The sequence below is a fragment of the Diabrotica virgifera genome, chromosome 3 (assembly GCF_917563875.1).
Source record: "Diabrotica virgifera virgifera chromosome 3, PGI_DIABVI_V3a".
Lineage (NCBI taxonomy): Eukaryota > Metazoa > Arthropoda > Insecta > Coleoptera > Chrysomelidae > Diabrotica > Diabrotica virgifera.
In genome coordinates, this window is record NC_065445.1 from 217,918,186 (window position 1) to 217,941,228 (window position 23,043).

The 23,043-nt window shown below is 36.2% G+C and overlaps 2 protein-coding genes across 5 annotated transcripts in view; one reads left to right on the plus strand and one right to left on the minus strand.

The window, feature by feature from the left end:
* LOC114339901 (uncharacterized) overlaps positions 1 to 21,617 on the plus strand; it is a 92,253-nt gene extending 70,636 nt beyond the window's left edge. For 2 of the 4 annotated variants that reach the window (XM_050647272.1, XM_050647273.1), the window contains 2 exons: positions 10,833 to 10,934; positions 21,306 to 21,617. Coding sequence is in view for 3 of the 4 variants with exons in the window: in XM_050647273.1 (XP_050503230.1) it covers positions 10,833 to 10,841 (9 nt within the window). In the remaining variant the exon portion in view is untranslated. The remainder of the gene's footprint in view (positions 1 to 10,832; positions 10,935 to 21,305) is intronic. The other 2 variants (XM_028290586.2, XM_028290587.2) reach the window with 1 other exon arrangement.
* The window catches only part of LOC114331342 (hydrocephalus-inducing protein-like), a 691,883-nt gene that overhangs the window by 28,762 nt on the left and 640,078 nt on the right, over positions 1 to 23,043 (minus strand). The window lies entirely within an intron of this gene.

Consider the following 23,043-nt stretch of genomic DNA (forward strand, 5'->3'; position numbering starts at 1 on the left):
GACGTGTTTTTTCCGATTTACTTCGACGAAAACTTTCCCCGGAAAAAGCGGGTTTTTCCAACAAAATCTTTAATTTTCAACTAAACTTTTAGATAAGTAGTTGTTAATTAATAATTAAATAACTTAGTAACGTAAAGCCCTTTCCGTATATATTATAATTCCAGAAGCCGATGGAAATTGAATGAACAGTTTAGCAACAATTGAAATGTTAATTAACAATTTACGGTCGCTATAATAACGACAATAATAATTATGATGCATAAGAATAACTATGATTTTTCATAAAAAGACACTATACCTATCTAATTTCCTTTACAGAATTGAAATTGGACTATTTAAGCGGCCTCAGGAATATTTTAAAATTATAAATAAATTTTTGACTTATAAACAAATAGAATATCTCGGGAAATATTAAACTAAATTAAATTGTGAAAAGGTATTCGAAAGTCAGCAGCAGGACGCTTCTTTTAAAAGAAAAAACGTTTAACTATGACGAGTGGTTCCTGAGATACAACCGGTCAAAGTTGACCGAAATTTACGGCAAAGATATAAACAATAGGATCATAATTTTCAAACCATCACCTTTGTATTTTTGTCCCCTTTATCCACACCAATTTTCATATCTTTAAAATCCTCATAACATATATTATTATAATAACAACTATCGATAATACGTGTGAAAATTGCCAAAAATAGCAAAATTCCAATCAAAAATTAGGTTGCAGAAAATGTAACCCTCAAAGTTCAAAATCGGTATACGTTAAAAAAATGCATTTTCTCGGCTTCCCATGGAGCAATTTCCTTCATTCTTTTTTTGCTCCCAAGTAACTCGAGTAGAGCCATCGAACTAACGCATTATTAAATGTCAAACTTGCTTTTGTTTTGTTATAATAAATTAATTTATTTATTATAACACAATATTTTAATTTGTTTAAATAAAAATTGTTTAAATAACTATACAGCTTTCAAATGAGAATATTTATGTTTTTAACTTTAAGAGGTACACTTGTAGTAAGTTTATCTAAAAAAGCCTGCAACTGGAAAAAATATGTAATTTTCTGTTCTTATAAATAAATTAATCTATCATAACAAAACAAAAGCAATTTGACATTTAATAATGCGTTGGTTCGATGGCTCTACTCGAGTTATTAGGGAACAAAAAAAGAATGAAGGAAATTGCTCCATGGGAAGCCGAGAAAATGCATTTTGTTAACGTATACCGATTTTGAACTTTGAGGGTTACATTTTTTCCAACCTAATTTTTGATTGGAATTTTGCTATTTTTGGTAATTTTCACACGTATTATCGATAGTTTTTATTATAATAATATATGTTATGAGGATTTTAAAGATATGAAAATTGGTGTGGAGAAAGAGGACAAAAATAAAAAGGTGACGGTTTGAAAATTATGATCCTATTGTTTATATCTTTGCCGTTAATTCCGGTCAACTTTGACCGGTTGTATCTCAGGAACCACTCGTCATAGTTAAACGTTTTTTCTTTTAAAAGAAGCGTCCTGCCGCTGTCTTTCGAATACCGTTTTCACAATTTAATTTAGTTTAATATTTCCCGAGATATTCTATTTGTTTATAAGCCAAAAAATTGTTTATAATTTTAAAATATTCCTGAGGCCGCTTAAATAGTCCAATTTCAATCAATTCTGTGAAGTACATTAGATAGCTATAGTGTCTTTTTATGAAAAAATCATAGTTATTCTTATGCATCATAATTATTGTCGTTATTATAGCAACCGTAAATTTTTAATTAACATTTTAATTGTTGCTAAACTGTTCATTCAATTTCCATAGACTTCTGGAATTATAATATATACGGAAAGGGCTTTTACGTTACCAAAGTTATTTAATTATTGATTAACAACTACTTATCTAAAAGTTTAGTTGAAAATTAATGATTTTGTTGGAAAAACCCGCTTTTTCCGGGGAAAGTTTTCGTCTTAGTAAATCGGAAAAAACACGTCTCTATGCAGAATTTAATTGCGGTGAATTTTTATTTGGGTGTTTTTGGTCTAACGTTAAAATCTTTGGAGTTATAGAGCAAAAATTGAAAAAAACACGATTTTCGGGCGCCATTTTGTTTATAAAAAAAGTAGCACACTATCTGCGGACTTTGCATATCTATATTATTAATACATACAATAATAAGATTCGATTCCAGCAATAAAATTGCTGGTAAATAACTTTTCCTTGTATTTTGCTAATTAGCCCAGAGTATGTCTATAGTCATAATATTTTCATTGTTAGGTATTACTTTGACTGTTATGTACTTCGCTTTTTTTTGTTTATCCCTCTTTTTCATGCTTTAGAATCAATTTCCTTGAACGCTTCCATTAGTCACTGCTTGCTCATACTGATGAGAGCTAAATCGTCTGGTAACTTGTACGTCTTTGGATTTATATGGTCGATTACATTGGTTTTTATGATGACTGCCTCAAGAAATAGGTTGAATAGCATGGTTGATAGTGCGTCTTCCTGTCACACTCCCACATTTATATCAAATAGGGGAATCAGTTTTCCATCAGCTGCAACTGCAGCTTTTGAAGCCCGCAATGTCTTTTTAATAGGACTGATATATTTTTTGTAGGGATGGACTCGAGTCACTTATTGTCACTTGCTGTTGCGTTTAGTAAATTTCAATTTCCGACATATCATCGACTTATTTCGTATGCTTTAAATGATGACGCACGGGTAAAGATTCGCGGAGTCAACTGTATATTGTGGATAATACCAGAAAGAATTGTGTATACTACATTTAGCAATGTAATGGGCCTATAATTCTGGCATTCGCCCTTTCTGCTATTTTATATATTGACTGTAAAAATCCAACTGCTAATTCTTCCGGCATTTGCTCCTTGGTTCATGTTAATGTTATTAGATAATGAATTCTTCCCCAGGGACCGGGTCCTCCATATGTTTTAATAATTCTGATGAAATTTTTCTAACAATAAAGTTATTACATCAAAGTAAATGCTATCTTTGTAAGTTACTACTGCTGTAGAAAGAAAATTAATACATTCTTTGCTGTCCTGTGAGTTTTAATTTGTATAGCAAATGTAATGGCAAAGTTTTTTATCCTTAATACATAAACAAACTGTTCTATACACAAATCTAAATTAAAAATGTTAGGAGGGCATTTAATACCAAACTTTCCACCTTTTTAACCCTGGAAGCTCACACATAGGTGTGAGATACCCATCGCAACACTTAACTGCATGTAGCTTCCGCAGCTGCATTTCAATGGTAATGCTGCTCTATGTAAATTCAGTCTCTAGTCTGCGTAAAGACCTGGATCGAGACACGGGGCGGAGTAAAAGGGATGATGAGTGCCGTGGTGGATGTGGACGAAGACGCGGCCGAAAAGATCATAAGAATGAGAAGAATTAGGGTAGCTTATACCTCCTGTCCAGTCATAGAAGCAAGGACAGAGATACCGAGATGCTTGAGATGCCTAGCCTTTGGACACAAGCAATAGCACTGTAAAGGGCAGAACAGAAGAGGATGTTGCTTCCGATACGGCAAAGAGGGTCACATAGCGTCGGAATGCAAGGCAGAAACAATCAGATGCCTCAACTGCGATGTGACCGGACATGTGGCTAACTCAAGAAGATGTCCAAAGTTCAACCAACTGGTTGAAAGCAGGGACCACTAAGGACTAGTCCCAGGAAAAGCGCGCGAGTTGAAACAGTATGAAAGAGAGCGTGAAAGAAGTACGAGTCTAAGAAATGGCGAACACAGTAAACAAGATCCGAGAGCTGAGAGTGCTTCCAACGAACGTGGGAACGGCGAGATTAGCACATGATTTCGCCGAGGCTACCGCCGTAGAAAAGAAGATCGACGTGCTGGTGACGGCGGAACCAAACCCCACAGCGGCTAAGAAAAGAGGATGGTTTGTGGATACGACTGGGAGGGCCGCTGTACGAATCTACAATAGAAAGCTGCGAGTGTATGAAATTAAACCAAAAGAAGGATACGTGATCGTCCGGATGGAGAGGATGCAGCTGGTCTGCTGTTATGTTTCTCCAAATATAACAGTGGCTGAGTACGAGAGGAAGATGGACGAGATCATGCAGGAAGTGGGGAACACAGCAGGAGAATGTGTAGTGCTGGGAGACTTTAATGCAAAAGCAGCGGAGTGAGGATCTCCTATCACCGACACTCGTGGCAGGATACTGACCGACTGGGTGGGTACTCTGGATCTGGTAGTACTGAACACAGGTCTGGAGCCTACGTTTGTTAGGAGAGGTACGGGTACGTACATCGACGTGACGATGGCGATACAAGGAATAGCGGCGAAAGCAAGAGACTGGAAGGTTTTGCCAAACTACACCGGAACGGAGCATCAGTACATCGGATTCTCGATAGTCGGGGCGAGGACTACTAACGCGGTCCGTGCGTCGGGTACGTCGGGGGGCGGATGCGGCGATGGAAATGACTGGAAAGTATACGAGGAGCTAATCAAATGGAGAGTTGGCATGATGCAGGGTCAATCACTGACGGTCGAAAACCTGGAGAGGGTAATTAAAGAAGCAATGGAGAGAAGCAGGATGGGTCGCCGAGATGCAAACAGGATGCCCTACTGGTGGAATGCGGACATTGAGGCACAAATAAATGAATGTATAGCCATGAGAAGAAGGTTAACGAGAGCAAGGGGCAGAGCAGGAGTCGATCCCGATGTCACCGAGGAGATTGAGGAGGAGTACCGCGTACGGAAGAGGGAACTCTACAAGAAAATTCGTACAGAAAAGAGAAGGCACTGGAGAGAACTGTGTGAAAAACTGGATGATTACGTCTGGGGTCAGGAATACAGGATCGCCATGAAAAAGTTCCATGCGTATCCCTCGTATGAAATGCCTATGGATAAGAAGCACGAGGTAACACGAGAGCTCTTTCCCGCCGGCAGGTGGCATGGATTACGGAGGGACGAGGAATCTGAGCGGGCTATACCCTTTACCATGGATGAACTCGTCGAGACGTTGGGCGCAATCAAAACGCGCAGGTCCCCCGGTCTGGATCAGATATCACCTGAGGCGATGAGGTGTCTGGGACGGGCGGAGCCCGCGTTGCTTCTGGAGCACATGAATGCACTGCTGGAAGCACAGACCTTTCCTGAGCCTTCGAGGACATCGAAGTTGGAACTGCTTCCCAAAGCTGGGGAAAAGTATCGACCCATCTGTCTTCTTCCGTGCTTCGGTAAGCTGTATGAAAGAATGCTACGGGGACGTATCGATGGCATAATTGAGAGATCGGGAGGCTTATGCCCGAGGCAATTTGGTTTTTGTAAAGGTAGAAGCACGATTGACGCAGTCGTGAGTGTATTCGACGCATTGCGCAATAGAGGGGATGAACACCGTTGGGTGGCCCTGTTGTTGTTCGTTGTTAGGAATGCATTCAATACGCTGCAGTAGAACCAGGTAATGAAGGCAATGGAGAAGAGAGAATGTCCTGGATACCTGATGAACGTGGTAGAGGAATATCTGTCTGAGAGAAGAATTATGGTGGAGAAAGGCACGATTGTTAATGTGACGGCAGGTGTTCCCCAGGGATCTGTCTTGGGCCCGACGCTATGGAACCTGGCATATGACGGGATTATGAACTGTGAATATGGAGAGGGTACGACTCCTTTCGCGTTCGCAGATGATCTCGCTGTACTGGTAGTGGCGCGTGACGAGCCAGATCTTAAATACCGGGTACGGAACGCAGGCCGCGTCGTGAAGAAATGGACGACACAGCACGGACTGAAACTCGCAGTAGAGAAGACCAAAGCAATCATTTTGAAGAGGAAAAGGAACAGGCAAAGTGTGGAATTACAATGTGCAGGGGCGTGTCTAATACCCAAGAAACACGTAAAATACCTGGGAGTGACGTTGAACCAGAATGGAAAGTGGGGGAGCACGTGCGAGTGGTGACCCGGAAGGCTGCAAACAGTGCGGCTGCGTTGGGGAGGTGATGCCCAACATTGGAGGACCCAAATCCGAAAGGAGGAGGGCCTTGCACGGTGTTGTGCAGTCGATCGTCCTCTACGCGGCACCAGTCTGGAGTGAGGGGGTAGAGATACAGGCCTACAGAGGGCTCATTGCACGAGTGGATAGAACAAGTCTGCTGCGAGTGGCATGCGCGTACAAGACTGTGTCTGCCGCAGCCTTGTGGGCCATCACTGGATGTGTTCCGCTGCATGTGTTGGCTGTAAAGAAAGGAACTATATAAGAGAAGAGACGTCGAGCTCACTATGACCGAGAGAAGACAGGAAAGAGAAAGGTCAATTGAAAGATGGCAGGAAGAATGGAACAACACGGAGCATGTGGCACAGTGGACAAAGATTCTGCTACCTAACTTGAAGGATTGGATGGACTGTGGTCACAGACGACTGGATCAGTGGTGTCATGGTAAAATTAGCAGTGCCAGAACGCACTGCTAATTTTTGTTTACAAAACCTAAATTCTCTATTTATTTTTTTAAATTTTCTTATCCAGTGCCGGAACGGCGTTCCCGCGCATTCCCGCACCATGACACCACTGGACTGGATTATTTCCTGACGCAGGTGCTCACAGGACACGGGTGTTTTAGAGCCTACCTCTCTAGGTTTGGAAAGGCTGACACTGATGAATGTCTGTACTGCGGACACCCGGACACCGTTACACATATGATGCTAGAGTTCAACAGATGGATAATAGAAAGGAACAGAATGGAAAGAGAGACAGGTGTGAATTTTGTGACAGTGCGAGAAATGATTGAGAGAACGACTGAAAATAAATCTGGTTGGACTAGTATACACAACTATATCCGTGTAGTGATCAAGAAGAAAGAAGTGGAGGAAAAACAGCTGTACCAACGATAGGGGTGAGAGGGAAATATATTGTAAGTAGAAGGTAGAGGGAATAAGTTTTGATGAGAGGCGAATAGGTGAGTTAGATTGTATGAGACAGACTGTGGTAAAGAAGCTCTAATAAAAAAAAAGAGAAGAAAACATACAAACAAAAACCCAATTTTGGGACCAAAAAAAAAGGAGGAAACGGGGAAAAGGAAGGGCATCCTTGCTTACAGTCTGTGGATAAATGAAGGTAAAGTGCTTCGGAAGCGATGCCGACCTTGTAGCGGCCATTCCGCTTTCGGAGCGCTGGATGACAGAGGAGGGTCTGGTTTAGCAGGTAGGCATTCGGCGTAGCCTCGACGACGAGAGAGTATTTTAATGTACATCGGGAACTATCGCCGGAGCTACGAAGAATGAATCCTGCACTAAGGTCAGTCAGGCGGCGTTCTGGACTGAGATGTCTTTTGAAGATTCCAGACCCCCCCTTTTTAAAGATAAAACAAAGTTATAATAATTCTATTTCTTATAAGAGATAAAAAGTCTCTAGTCTGCCAAGGACGGGTGTGTAGTTACGGTCTCATTTGAGCAATATTTCCAATCACGAAAATTTATTGAATACATGCTAGAATATGCAGTAGAATTAGGGCTGGATGGATGAAGTGGAAGGAAGCGAGTGGTGTGCTGTGTGACAGGAAAATTTGAAATAAGTTGAAGGGAAAATTCTATAAAACAGCCATAAGACCAGCTATGATGTACGGAACTGAATGTTGGGCAGTGAAAAAGAAAGAGAAACAACGAGTGCATGTGGCGGAAATGAGAATGATTAGATGGATGAGTGGAGTGACAAAAAAGGATAAAATTAACAATGAGTATATTCAGTGCCGGTTTAACACAGTCTGCCGCCCGGTGCTGATACGGATGCCGCGCCCAGGCTCAAAAATATTTCTTAACTTTATTTCAATTAATAATTAAAACCGGTATAATTTGACTTAAACTTTCAATTGCTGTCAGCAGAATTGCTATTTTATTTTTTAATCAAACGTTATTCGCGTTCAAAAATTGCAATTTCTCGATTTTTTGAAAGTTCCACCGCGTTTATCTCGAAAACTATGCATCCTACGAAAAAACTTGTAAGAACATTTCTTGCTTAGAATTACCCAAGAAATACAAAAAATGTTTTTATTTTTCGAAAAATCGATTTTATGTAACTCCTCAAGTTCTTTGTTTACAACAATCTTATCGACATCCGGATCAACTGTTACCCAAAAAATTCGTGTTCTACGGGTCAAAATACATAAAAAAACTTGGGTAAGTCCATCTAAATAAAGGAGCCCGTAGCCCCCTCCTGGTCACAGCACTAATTTGTTTGTAAGCCAAAAAATTGTTTATAACTTTAAAACATTGCTGAGGCTGCTCAAATAATCCGATTTCAATTCTGTAAAGTGCATTAGATAGGTGGAGTACTTCTTTATATGTAAAAAAATTGACAAATCTTTGTATGTTCTAGTTTTTGTTGTGCAATATTTTAAAAAATTTTAATTTTTTAAAAAAAGTTTAGATTGCAAAATTATTATGCAAAATCTAGTAAGTTAATTTTAATGAAATTTGGTGTACGGTTTTAGCACATTAAAAAAATTTTTTAAGCGAATTAGGAAGGTTCCAAGTGTAACCTAAGTGATGGAAAATAATTGAATAAGGACAGGCTTGTTTTGCCCCCTTATTTTATATTTATTGCTATTTTGAAGCAAGGGTGATAAATTAAGACATTTTTAACAAATCGCATCTGATAGAAAATTTAATTATCTTTGTTTTATTCCTATAGGACTTTGTTCTAAAATGAATAGTTTTTAAGTTATAAGCAAAAAAAGTAGAAAAAAAAACGAAATATTTTGAAATTTTTAAATATTTTATCTTTTTATTAATGTTCGGGGCATACTTGAGAAGGAGCATAAATTAATTATTATTAACGAAGTTATCACCTAACTTTATCCGCAAAAATCTGAATGCCACCTCTCACATCCACCTAAAAACAGATTCTTACTGGTCTAATTATATTCTTAAACGCTGTAGAATGATATAATTTTACGGCGCGCGGCATGTTTGTACGTTATCTGACATTTAGATAACATAAACTGAACACAGTGCATAAACCATATAGGTACGTCGACGTTAATAATAATAATTTATTTATAAATTATTGTTAAGTTTTCAAGTTAATGATAAAACAGAAAAATTTTTATTATTATATCATGTGGATTTGTATGCAAATTTTATTTTACCATAATCATATAATTTCGGAACAGCACGCGCTTCGCGCGTACCGCCCTAGAACCTTCAACCGCCCGGTGCTACAGCACCCAAAAGACCCCTGGTTAAACCGGCGCTGAGTATATTAGGGGAAGTCTAGGTGTGGCACCAATTGATGCCAAAATGAGAGAGCATAGGTTGAGATGGTTTGGTCATGTTCAACGTCGAGACGCTAATCATCCAATACGAAGAATTGCTGAAGTGCAGATTTCTGGAAGGAGTAGGAGAGGAAGACCAAAGAAGACGTGGGGGGAGACGATTGGGCAGGACATGTTGGTAAAGGGGATTAATATTGATATGACCCAAGATAGAATTGTATGGAGAAATGCAATTAGGGAAGCCGACCCCGCACAGAGATAAGGCAAAGAGAATTATGACAGGCTAGGGTATGTAACACCCATGTGTGAGGTTTACGATCACGTGTGCGTTCAAGTTAATGACCTTACAACACATCCCACAAATTTAATAAAGTAAACTAGGTTATTTCTGCAAAGGCAAAGATGGAAAAACAAAGCGTGCATGCTCAGCCTGCTATAAAGCATAATGCATGGATCATAGGGCCACACTGTCTTATGAATGTAGTCACTAAAATGAGTGAAACTGAAATACCCGGCTAAGAAAGAATATGAGTTCTATAATCAAAAGGTGTTATATGTTGGTTAGAAAGACCATTTTGTTGTTAAATTAAATTAAAATAGTTTGAATTATGTTTCCGGTTTTTTAGAAAATGTTTGTTAATTATTTTTAGATATTTTTAATATTTTTTTCTTTGTGTTACTACAATTAATAGACAAAAAATAAAATGATTGACTTAATTATTCTTATGCATTTAATAGTGATTAGAGAGTCACTGGAAATCATAAAATATTTAATTTTTTTTATTTCTTCACAAAAAATCATTGGGTATCTGATACGCATGTGTGCGGTTTATTAAAAAAAAATAGGTGTGATCTTCCAGGGTTAAGAGGAGTGGATTAACATCCAATTGCTCTAAAATAAATATTTATTAAGGACCACTGAAGCAATAATAACACAATTAGAGAGAATTCCTTCGATAGTTTATTTATTTAATAAGCGTACTGCAAATAAGGGCTGATTCGAACATTGAAAAATTATCGCAATTCTAAATAGAAAGAGATTTATACAAACATTAATTATATTTATAGTGCTTTGGGGGTGTAACGATACAGAGGGTTGAGCGAAAACAAAGTAATATTATACTAATAACGCAAAAGAACGGTACATTTCAAAACACGTAAATTTGCACCAGAAGCACGAAAAAACACACTTTTGTCTACTCGCCCATGCGAGGCCTGCTTGCAGGCTGCCGCAATTTCGATTTCGAGGTTCCACAACGAAGAGAACGCTGGCCATATCGGCGGAAAAAACTAGTGACTTTGACCCTCCTCCACCAATTTTACATGAAATCATTTCATCTAAAATTGGTGGAGGAGGTAGTCAAACCAATGGGCACCGTAAATTATCGCGCCGTAAAAAATCGCCCGTGTGGCCAAAGCCTTAACAACAAATAAAGGTTCACATTAGGGGAACGAAGACTAGTTTTCGAACGCAAACACATGTATTTACAATAATTCTTATACAAGTTTCCAAATATGAGTTGGATATATTTAGAATGAAATAAAATAAGTTGTTTTTACAACAGTAAAAATTCTTTCTAACAGATTTATTGACTGTTTTAGGAATTATAATAAGTGCTAAAAAAGAAATATGGGTATCTTAAAAAGTTTACTTATATTTGGAACACTCTCTTGTGTCATAATTCGAATTCAAGCAGACAATAAGTAAGTAAAGCTATTATACTATACAAATTTATTAGTCCATTAAAATGTTACATTTAGGATTGCATTTTTTAGAGGACGCAATTTTATTTTTTTTTTAGTGTGTAGGGGGCAGTAGAAGCTTAAGTTCAAGTTTGTGGGGTCACCACCCTAACAACACAAAACATTCCAGGAATGTACTATTAAAGTTCTATTTATGTTTGAATGTCCTGGACATTCAAGAAACATTCGGTGAACATCTGATTAAATTATTGGTGAAATGTTACCACAAGACATTCTATGAACATACTACCAATGTACTGTATTTTAAGAGAGGCCATTTACTATTCAATTTGCATTCATTTTCAAATGTGCCGGGAGTGTATCTATGTATTAGGCAATCCAAACCACGTGACTTCTGGTTGGCATACAAAAAGTTACAGAGGTTATGTTTGTAGATAATATCTATTTTTGATTGTTTATCGTCGTATTTTGTCTATTTTGGATTCATTTGGATTTCGTTTGCTATATTTTGTGAACTTTATATAAACTTTACCACAATGCAGAGTGATTATTTAAGGAAATTATTATTGGAAATTCAAATTCCAGATGTTGGAGAAAGGTAGGGGAAACAATTTTTATTTACTGTTCATTTTTCCCTGATATTTATCAATATTGATGAATTTTGCAAGTAATAAAATTAGTTCTTTTATTGTTTTAGATATTTATTGAAGCTGAAAATAATTGGGGATTTCGATCCATATACAATTCAGTCAGAATTGGATTTTAAATTAAAGTGCATTCCACCAAATTACTATTATAAATATTTACACATATCTGGTGGAGTCTCACAGTTACTACTCTAAGCAGCAGATGAAAGCATACAAAAGCCTTCAGGCACATAAATATTTTACAGCTGGATTTATTTTTAAAGTTGGAAGTTAGGAGCAACAACTTCATAAGTACCTACAAGAATATTGAGGAAATCCAGCTCCTCGATACTACTGGACAAACTAGAAGATTGAAGAGGACAAAGCCCTTTGAACTAGTTTGAGTGATAGGTGATAGTGAAAAGCAGAGCATAGTGCTTATGTGCATGTGTATGTTAAAATAGTGCACGATCCTGTTGGACTAGATAAGAGATGCTATGGGGTAAGCTCTTCATTTTAAGGAACAGTAGTAATTTAGGTTAAATTAAAATTGCTCATTTGTCAGTTATGACCAGATTGTAATTATAATGTACAATTCAATACAATGAATCATCATCGTAGTCATGATTATGGAACAAAATATATGACAAGATTTTGTGCAATAAAAATGTTTATATTTATCAAGGATGTATTATTTGGTATGGCCACATATACTTCTGGTATATCGTCGGTGATGTGACAATACCTCCTATCTGCTTTTTCATGAATTTTGTAGGAGACGAAAAACCATTTTTAGGGTCATCTCCTGTTTTCACATGTAAATTTTGACATGCTTTGTAGTAAATAGATAGTTGAATTTATTATAAAATATATCAAAAAATATCATATGAAAATAGGAGGTGACTGTAAAAAAAGTTTTTAGTCTCTCTTACAAAACTCATGAAAAACAAATCGGAGGTATTATGTCACATCAGCGACTATATCCAGGGAATGTATAAAAAATATACCGTGAATGTCCAAAGAACATTCGTAGACATTCATGGAAGGTTCCAACAAGACATTCAAGGAATGTTTAAAATGCTGACAGAGGACTTTCCTGGGACATTTAGGGGACATTCTTGTGCTTTTGAGGACATTCCAGGAATATTTTCAATATCTTGTGTGTACATTCTAGGAACATACATGGAATGTTTGGTGTTATTAGGGCACCCTTGCCCCCCGGCCGATATCTTGGAAAAAGGGGAGCAGAATTTTCTCGCTGTATCTCGTAAACTAGACAGAAAATTTAATTAAACATAAAATGTAGCAAATTAAATTTTCTACAATTTTATTTCTATTACTTTTTGTCGTCAAGTGACCAACAAAAAAGTTATAAACAAAAATAAGTGAAAATTTTGTAACAAGTTTCCTTTTGGAGGTTTTCATTTTTTTTCTGCGACCGTGCTAAAACAGCCACTTTCCCGCACGCATTTCGTTTCCGAAAGTTGCACTTTCCCGCACAGCGTCCGTGAAAGTAAATTTTCCCGCACGCATTTTTGTAATATGGCATTATAATATATTATAATACATGTAATAAACTAATATTTGGATATTAACGCGATACATTCGTTGAAATAGAATTATTTTGACATAATATTTAAAAGTCAAATCAGTAGACAAATGACAATGGTTTTGAATCGTCGTCATGGAAATAAATATCGTCCTCGTGGTAACCAATTTTACTGAAAGTTTGGTTTTGACAACCTTGTCAAAGAACGTATTAATTTGTATATTTTCACTCCTAAATAAAAACTGATATAACTCCATTTGTTGCGGCTTTTTTTCCAAACGTAGAAAATTTTTTATCCTAACTCATACGGAAAGTGTCTTCCCGCACTCGACTGCTTGCCCGAACTCCGCTATCGCGTCTTTCTGGTCAACGGCAGTCTCGTGCGGGAAAGTATCACTTTCCGCACTAGTTAGGAAAATAACTATTTCAGTTCATTTTATAATAAAATTACATAACAACAATTTTTCAACGGTTTTTCAAGAGGGTTTTTCAACGAACCATTTTCACTATAAAGTTGTTTAATTTTATTTATTTATCTAGGTTTTACAGCGCTCCAAAATTGACCAGATTCTCCAATGCTCATAGCGATAAAATAAAAATAAAACGTTAGGCTTACTTTTCTATCTATATATTTTTTTATTAATACAATTTATTATAATTTTAACATTCCTATGCTATTATTAAGCTATTTTTGATCTTTCTCCCCACTACAAAATTTATAACCCTAAGCATGTAGAAAAGGCCCAAGTATGTAGTTGTTTGAGGACATACGCCGGCTCGGAAGAAGAATGACGCAACTGCAAAAAGCAAAATTATTCAGAAGAGCAAAAAAACGATTTTTAAATATTTAAAATGGGGATTGAAGAGTTTCCACCGAGCGATTGCCGGTATAAAGCAATCCCACACTTACTGACCAACGGCTTCGGGCGGATGAGTTGGTAAGTGGAAGGGCACTCTTTTGTCCTGGCGCTAAGAAATTGGCACCAAAGGCGAATGAATCAAGTAAATGGTCAACGGCATAAGGATACAGAAGGCAAGGAGAAACCACTGTATAAAAGATCCAATTGGATATCTCTAGTACAATCATCATGGCAATTAGTACTAAAAGAAAAAAGAAACTGATTATGGGAATCGGAGACAAGATCCGGCAGGGGAGGAACAGACAAGGACACTCAGATCGTTAACCGGCGAAACCCTTGTTAAACATTGAAACAAGACAAATTAAAATTAACGAAAGCAAATATAGGTACGTGGAATGTCAAAAGCATGTATCAACCGGGTAAAATGCATAGCATCCTTCAAGAAATGAGAAGACTGAATATAAATATACTAGGAGTAAGAGAAACATGGTGGCCTAACTCAGGATGCCTTTCGATCAAAACCGGTACCTTATATTACTCGGGAAACACTGACAACCAACATAGACGTGGAGTAGAAATTATTGTCGATACAGAAGTCAACAAGTCAATAGAGGGTTTTGTCCCAATCTCAGAAAGGGTGATGCTACTACAAATAAGGATATCACACACGAAACTAAATGTGATCCAAGTATGTGCACCAACGACGGATGCAACAGAAGATGAAGTAGAAACATTCGACCAACAAATTGAAAATGCACTGAAAATGACAAAGAACAGGAAAATCACGGTAATTATGGGCGATTTTAATGCAAAAGTCGGCAAGGGAAGTGCTGGAACAATAATGGGAGATCAAGGACTGGGGGAACGTAGTGATAGAGGAGATTGTCTTATACAATTTTGTCAAGAACAAAATCTAATAATCACAAACACGTTCTTTAAATTACCTTTGAGACGGTTATATACATGGCGCTCACCAGCAGATAAACCGGAAAAAGTGGTAAGAAACCAAATCGATTATATACTGATTAAAGAGAGATATCGTAACACCATCAAATCAGTTAAACCATATCCAGGAGCAGATGTCACATCAGACCATAACCCACTAATCGCTAATGTCACGCTTAAGCTTAAACGTATTAGAAAACCCCAAAGAACTCCAAATATAGATGTTAGAAAACTGAAAGAAGTTGATATAAAAAACAAACTTCAACAGAAAATATACGAAAACTTTGATAAATTAAATACTAACACCTACGAGATAAACCAACAATGGGAAACAATAAAAAACTGCCTCCTTGTTTTATGCAAAGAGATATTAAAGGAACCGATAAGAAAGAGAGACAACGGCATGATGGACCAACGAAGACAAGCCAAGAAAACAAAAACAGTCACAATTACAAAATAATTAACAATGAAATAAGAAAAAAGATAAGAGAGACAAAACAAACTTACTATAAAGAAAAATGTAAAGAGATAGAAAATCTTCAGAACAAATACGATCTATTCAACCTGCATAAAAAGATTAAAGAAATGGCAGGGCTGCAAAAAAGAAACCACAACACAACTCTTTTAGACAAAAATGGAAATACTATTGTAACGACTGACGAAAGCTAAAACGATGGAAAGAATATATGGAAGAGCTTTTCGATGACGAAAGAGGAAACCTACAAGACATATATTTCGAAAACAGAGAAACAAGTGAAGAAATTACAAAGGAAGCAATATTGTATGCACTAAAAACACCAGCAACGGAAAAAGCCCGGGGCCAGATCAACTGCCTATTGATATCCTTAAAAAAAATAGAAAATGAGTACATAGATATTGTCTTAATTAAATTAATTTAATGAAATTTATCAGTCGGGTGACATACCCAATGAATGGTTGACCTCAACATTTATTTGTCTCCCAAAAAAGAAAAATGCTAGAGAATGCACCGACCACCGCACCATCAGCCTGATCTCTCACACACTTAAAATGTTTTTAAAGATCATTCATAAACGCATTTACCAAACACTTGATATGGTTATTGAAGAAACCCAATTTGGATTCCGTAAAGGCGTGAAGCTCTCTTTGCATTCAAAGGAACTAATCTACTAATCCAGAGATGCTTGGATGTGAACCAGGATATGTACGTCTGTTTCATAGATTACAACAAGGCTTTCGATAAAGTCCGCCAAAAACAGCTAATGGAAGTCCTCAAAGCAAAACAATTACAATACAATGACCTTCGAATTATAACAAATCTATATTATAAACAGCAAGCACACATACGCATTAACGAACACACATCAGGAGAGTTCGAAATTAAAAGAGGAGTGCAGCAGGGGTTTGTATTGTCACCACTACTATTCAATGCATACCCTGAAGAAATTATGAAAAGAGCTCTTGAGGGAGAAACAGCAGGAATAAAGGTAACTGGAACGCCAATTAACAACATTAGATATACTTCTTCTTCAGTGCCTTATCCGGTCCGGATGTTGGCGATTATCAAGGCTATCATTGTTTTGTTGACTGCTCTGCGAAACAGCTCCGCGGAGGTTATCCCAAACCATTGTCGGAGGTTTTTCAACCACGAGATACGACGGCGTCCCGGTCCTCTCCTGCCAAATATTTTGCCCTGCATGACGAGTTGAAGAACTCGATATTTTTCTTCGTTCCGCATCACGTGGCCAAGGTACTCAAGCTTACGTTGTTTTACTAAATTAAGCACTTCTTTTTCTTTTGTCATGCGCTTTAGGACCTCAATGTTGGTGACATGGTCCACATAAGATATTTTTAGTATCCTCCTGTAGATCCACATCTCAAAGGCTTCAATCCGCTTTTCAATGGCTTGCGTCAGTGTCCAGGCTTCAACTCCATACAGTAGCACTGGAAGAACGTAGCACCTCACTATCCGCATCTTGGTTCCCAAACTGAGATCACCGCAGCACAGCAAGGATCTCAGCTTGATAAATGTAGACCGTGCCATTTCAATTCTGGATCTAATCTCTTGAGCGTGGTCCCATTGTGAGTTGAGGGTAGTTCCGAGGTAAGTGAATCTGTCGACTCTCTGGATCTCTTCGCTATCTGCCATTAGTGCCCCGGGATCTAAATTTACACGGCTGACAACCATGAATTTAGTTTTCTTAATATTAAGGTTCAGTCCGTATGTTACGCTCACAGTTCTCACACGGTCTAGTAAGGCCTATATATTATTTAGGCTGGTTGCTAGTAATACAGTGTCATCGGCGTAGCGGATATTATTGATGTATTCACCGTTCACTCGGATTCCCATCTCTAGGTTTGTGAGGGCTTCAGTAAAAATTTCCTCAGAGTAAATATTGAAGAGAGTCGGCGAGAGCACACAACCCTGCCTTACTCCTCGCATGATCTTCACTTGGTCGGTCAACTGGTCTTCGACCTTGACTTGAGCACGCTGGTTCCAGTATAAATTCATGATGATCCGAATGTCCTTCTCACCTAATCCTACTCTTTGTAGGGCGGTGACCATCTTCTGGTGCTGACAACGGTCAAATGCCTTGGCGTAGTCAATAAAACAAGCATAGACATCACAACTAACATCGCGGCATCTCTGAAGTAGAACTTGTAAGGTGAAAAGTGTTTCACGTGTACCCATGGAATCGCGGAATCCAAATTGCATTTCACCGACATTTACGGTGATATCATATTTAGATATACAGACGATACTATCATAATAGCAGACAACCTTAAAGACCTCAAAAAGCTAATGAACAAGATAGTTAAGTATGAAGTATTGAGTATATGGATTATCAATAAAGATCAAGAAAACTAAATTTATGAGGATATCAAAAACCCAAAATAATGATGAAAGCCTGACAATTAAAGGTAAAACTTTAGAACAAGTAGAAACCTACAACTATCTTGGCACAATAATTAATCACACAAACGATTGCTCCAAAGAAATCAAAGTTCGAATAGAGAAAGCAAGAACAAACTTCAATAAAATGAGAAAGGTACTTTGTGCAAGAGAACTGAAATTAGACTTGAGAGTTTGGCTGGCACGGTGTTATATTTTCTCGACTCTACTTTACGGGATAGAAGCATGTACATTTAACGCTTCGACTACTAAAAAGTTGGAAGTATTTGAACTGTGGATGTATAGAAGAACCCTGAAGATATCATGGACCGAGCATATAACAAACAAGGAAGTCGTGAGAAGGGTCAGCAAAAGACTAGAAATATTGAAAACCTTCAAGACACGAAAGTTGCAGTACCTGGGGCATGTTATGCGTAATGAGAGATACAACATACTTCAGTTAATTATACAGGGGAAAATCCAAGGGACGAGAAGTGTAGGAAGGAGAAGGATCTCATGGTTGTGTAACTTGAGGGAATGGTACGGATGCACATTAATCGAACTATTCAGAGCAGCAGCACCTAAGATCAGAATAGCCATGATGATTGACAACCTCCGTCGCGGAGATGGCACGTGAAGAAGAAGATTGAAGAGTAATCATCCAGAGCATCAATATGGCATTTATTCTTACAACGATGGCTTTTATTTTCCTGATATTGGTTCGAATTTCATTATCTTGATTTAATCCCCAATTTTCAATCCCATCTACAGTTGCGTCATTGTTCAACTTAAAATAATTAAATATTAAAATAGTGATTAAATGAAGAATAATCGTCTAGGAGCATCGGTATGGCTTTTATTCTCAAAATGATATCTATTGTTTTCATCGCTATTAGTCTAGGCGCCAAATAGAGGTCACCGTGTCCTTTTCAATTCTAATGGACAAACTCAACGGTTTCTTATGGATTTTTGGCTGCTAATTACGAATTTCGAGGGTGGATTTCGATCCGAGTGGTCAAAAATTGTTATAAACAATTTAATTGTTTATAAATTGTTTATAAGGCTCTGGCTCATAGACTAAAAGAGATAAAATAATGTTTCAAATAAAAGTTGATCCTTAATAAAAAACGAAGAAAAAATTGTTTACTAAACTTAAATCCAACAATTAGAACTCAATATATTGTAAAATTAGTGCACAATGCAAATTGCAAATTGCAAAATAAGTATTTTTCGAAGCTTTATCGATCGTAACTCGGCTTCTACGCATAAAAATAAGCCTTAGAAAGTCTTATTTTAAAGCTTAATTAATAGGTTTCCAAACAAAGTTTGTTAAATTACTTTATCTTCATTTGTTTTAAAGTTATACCCGTTTGAAGTTATAATTTTCTTAAAAAAATTGTACATTAATTTGTTTATAAGGGTTTCAAGCAAATTTGAGCTATAAACATTTATACTTTAATTAACAATAATGATAGAAGAACTCAAAAGGAACAATTTGAGCTTAAGAAAATGTTTGTAAGCTTATTTTTGGCCAAGATATCGATATTTAAATGGCGCGCTATGAGACGCAAGATCGGCTCACCGCGCAAATGTTCACGCGCTAACTTCTCGATGCAAATTATAATTTCTATGTATACATACATTATCTTCATTTTTTATTTTTGAAGATCCTAATAAAATTTTATCATATAATTCTTATAATTAAATCATCATACTGTACCTCTTATCACCTTTCATTCTATTTACTTTGTCGTCTATTTTTTGTACTAAATGAGAAAAAAACATTAAAAACTAATATTTCAGAAGTATAACTAAAAAGTTAGTTGATATTATTTATCAATACTATTTTTACAAACATTTTTTTTCATGCATCTGCATAGAGATATACACGGAATCTCAGCTTTTTTACATCTGCATAAGGTCTTAGAGAAATTTTAACAGTTACATGGTGGTACTAGGTCTGTTCTTGAAGGCAGTAAAACTAAAACTTTTTGGGGCTTCAGAATCTAATTATCTATATGATATCCATATAAAGTGGATCTAGTTCTTTTGCAGCATCATCAAGGCCCGTCAATTGTGTGTATGCCGCCACATCATAAATGCTCGTTTTATATGCAATGATGATGCTGCAAAAGAACTCGATCAATCTTTATATGGATATCACATATTGGCTCATTTGTATGCGTAGAAGCCGAGTTACGGTCGATAAAGCGTCGAAGAATACATACTTACTTGACTGCGAGCCGATCTTGCGCCTCATAGCGCGCCATTAAAATATCGATATCTGGGCCAAAAATACACTTACGAACATTTTCGTAAGCTCAAATTGTTCCTTTTGAGTTTTTTTATCATTATTGTTAATTAAAGTATAAATGTGTATAGCTCAAATTTGCTTGAAACCCTTATAAACAAATTAGTGTACACTTTTTTTAAGAAAATTACAAATTCAAACGGGTATAACATTAAAACAAATGAAGATAAAATAATTTAACGAACTTTGTTTGAAAGCTTATGAATGAATCTTTAAAATGAGACCTTCAAAAGCTCATGTACATGCGTAGAAGCTGAGTTACGATCGATAAAGCGTCGAAGAATACATACTTACTTGACTGTGAGCCGATCTTGCTTCTCATAGCGCGCCTTTAAAATATCGATATCTCGGCCAAAATTACATTTACGAACATTTTTCTAAGCTCAAGTTGTTCCTTTTGAGTTCTTCTATCATTATTGTTAATTAAAGTATAAATGTTTATAGCTCAAATTTGCTTGAAATCCTTATAAACAAATTAATGTACAATTTTTTAAAGAAAATTATAACTTCAAACGGGTATAACTTTAAAATAAATGAAGATAAAATAATTTAACCAACTTTGTTTGAAAGCCTATTAATGAATCTTTAAAATGAGACTTTCAAAAGCTCATTTGCATGCGTAGAAGCCGAGTTACGATCGATAAAGCTTCGAAAAATACTTATTTTGCAATTTACAATTTGCATTGTGCACTAATTTTACAATATCTTAAGTTATAATTATGGGATTTAAGTTTAGTAAACGTTTTTTTCTTTGTTTTTTATTAAGGAACAAATTTTATTAGAAACATTTTTTTCTCTTTTAGTTTATGAGCCAGAGCCTTATAAACAATTTATATAATGTTTATAACAATTTTTTGACCACTCGGATCGAAATCCCCTCTCAAAATTCGTAATTAGCAGCCAAAAATCCATAACAAACCGTTGAATTTGTCCATCAGAATTGAGAAGGACACGGTGACCCCTCTGGCGCCTAGACTATATTTCTTCGAATTTTATTAGGTTAATTTAATCCTCCCATTTTCAACCCCGTCTAAAGTTGCGTCATTGTTCATTTTAAAATTTTTCTGTACGAAAAACGATTTTCCTGCCTATATTTATATATATCAAAATAGATGTTTATTTGATTGTTAAAAGATTTGATTAGAAATTTTTATCAGGCCACTCTTGAATTAACGTTAGGTATCTACCTCAAATTTTCTTTGTTGCAGAATGCAGATATTTGGAAAACTCATCAATGATGATGGTGAAACTAAGACCATTACTTTAGAAGTAGAACCCTCAACTAAAATTAAAGATATCAGAGGTAAAATGGCAAAGCAGATAGGTATACCAATAGAATCACTCGTATTAATCTTTAATAACCAAGAGTTGCAAGATGCCCGTACTGTCGATTACTACAATATTAAGAACGGGTCTACCCTTAATTTAGAGGAGATGTAGATTAAGAGGATTAGGAGAGGAAAATAACATTGTTGGACTTGGGTACATTTGTATATTTTCAATAAATAAATTAAAATCTATTGGCGTAGTTTTATAGGCGTACTCTTAGCCCACTAAATGAACGTGAAATACGGCGATACCGTGTAATTTGACAACGGATACTATGAACTGCATGAAAATTTGAATTTAGGTTTTATTTCCCTCTTCTTCAAAGTTGGACTGGTACCGTTGGTTGCTTTTAATACTTGCTTTAAAAATTTTTCAACAAAAAGACATCACGTTTTCTGGCGATTTTTCGGCATTATTTCAAAATTATTTCAAATAATTATTTCAAAAACTAAGTATTTTAACGAAGAAAACATGCTTAGCAAATCTATAGCTAAAATCAATATCAATAAAAGAATTAATATCAAAAATAAACTCACCAGGCTTCCGGGTTGAACCGCGTCGTTGGCTTCTAGGCCGAGCTTTCGACGTCCTCTCTGACGTCATCTTCAGGGCTTCCGGGGTCTGAGTCTCCTGAGGTTATAGACACTACACTCACTACTCACTACTTCACTACTCACTGCACTACTATATATATATATATATATATATATATATATATATATATATATATATATATATATATATATATAAAAACTTAAAAGAGTACACTTATCAATTGCTGCATAAACCAATAACCAAAAACTGTATATATATATATACTATATATATACTATACTATATATATACTATAATATACATATACTATATATATACTATATATATACAGGGTGTCTGCGTAACTTGGAAACATATGGCAAACTTTTTTAATATCAATTTTACGAAAAAAATCATTGTTTATAAAGTTCTCTGCATAGTCTAAAACCTAAGATGCAATCATCAGATATCAAATTTTGTCAACAGTATACGAGGTATGTCAAAAAATATGAATTTCGCTCAAGAGCAAACTACCTTTATATTTCAAAATATCAAAAAATTTTATTATGAAAAGTTATTTGTAATTAAAAACCATATTCAAAAATGCAATAACAGCCTTCCACTTGAAAAAAAAAATTTCTGAAATTTTCCTAAATTATCGATTCCGAACATAATTTTTATTTATTAGACATCCAAGGACCGGAAAAAATGCACTAAAAAATGTAAAAAAAATGCGCATTTTAATGCAATTGATTTGTGAAAAATATGCAAGGGCCTTTATGAAAAATGCAATATTAAAATGCAACATTAATAATCTTTTGGACTATTAGGCATTATAAATTAAATTTGTATAATGGTAGGTAATACAGTTGAGTCCGCGAGTCTAGCATGTGATCTGTCTTTAAAAAGACAACCAAATGCAACGGTGGCACTGAAATTCTCGCGTTAGAGATTCCATAGTAAATCACGAGGGAAAACCAGGAAAAACCAGGGAAAACCAGGTAGTGTTAACTCCGGACCCCGGAAGTGTCATAGGTGTTCGAAACGGACCCTCAGGAAATATAATTGGTGACCCCTGGTTTA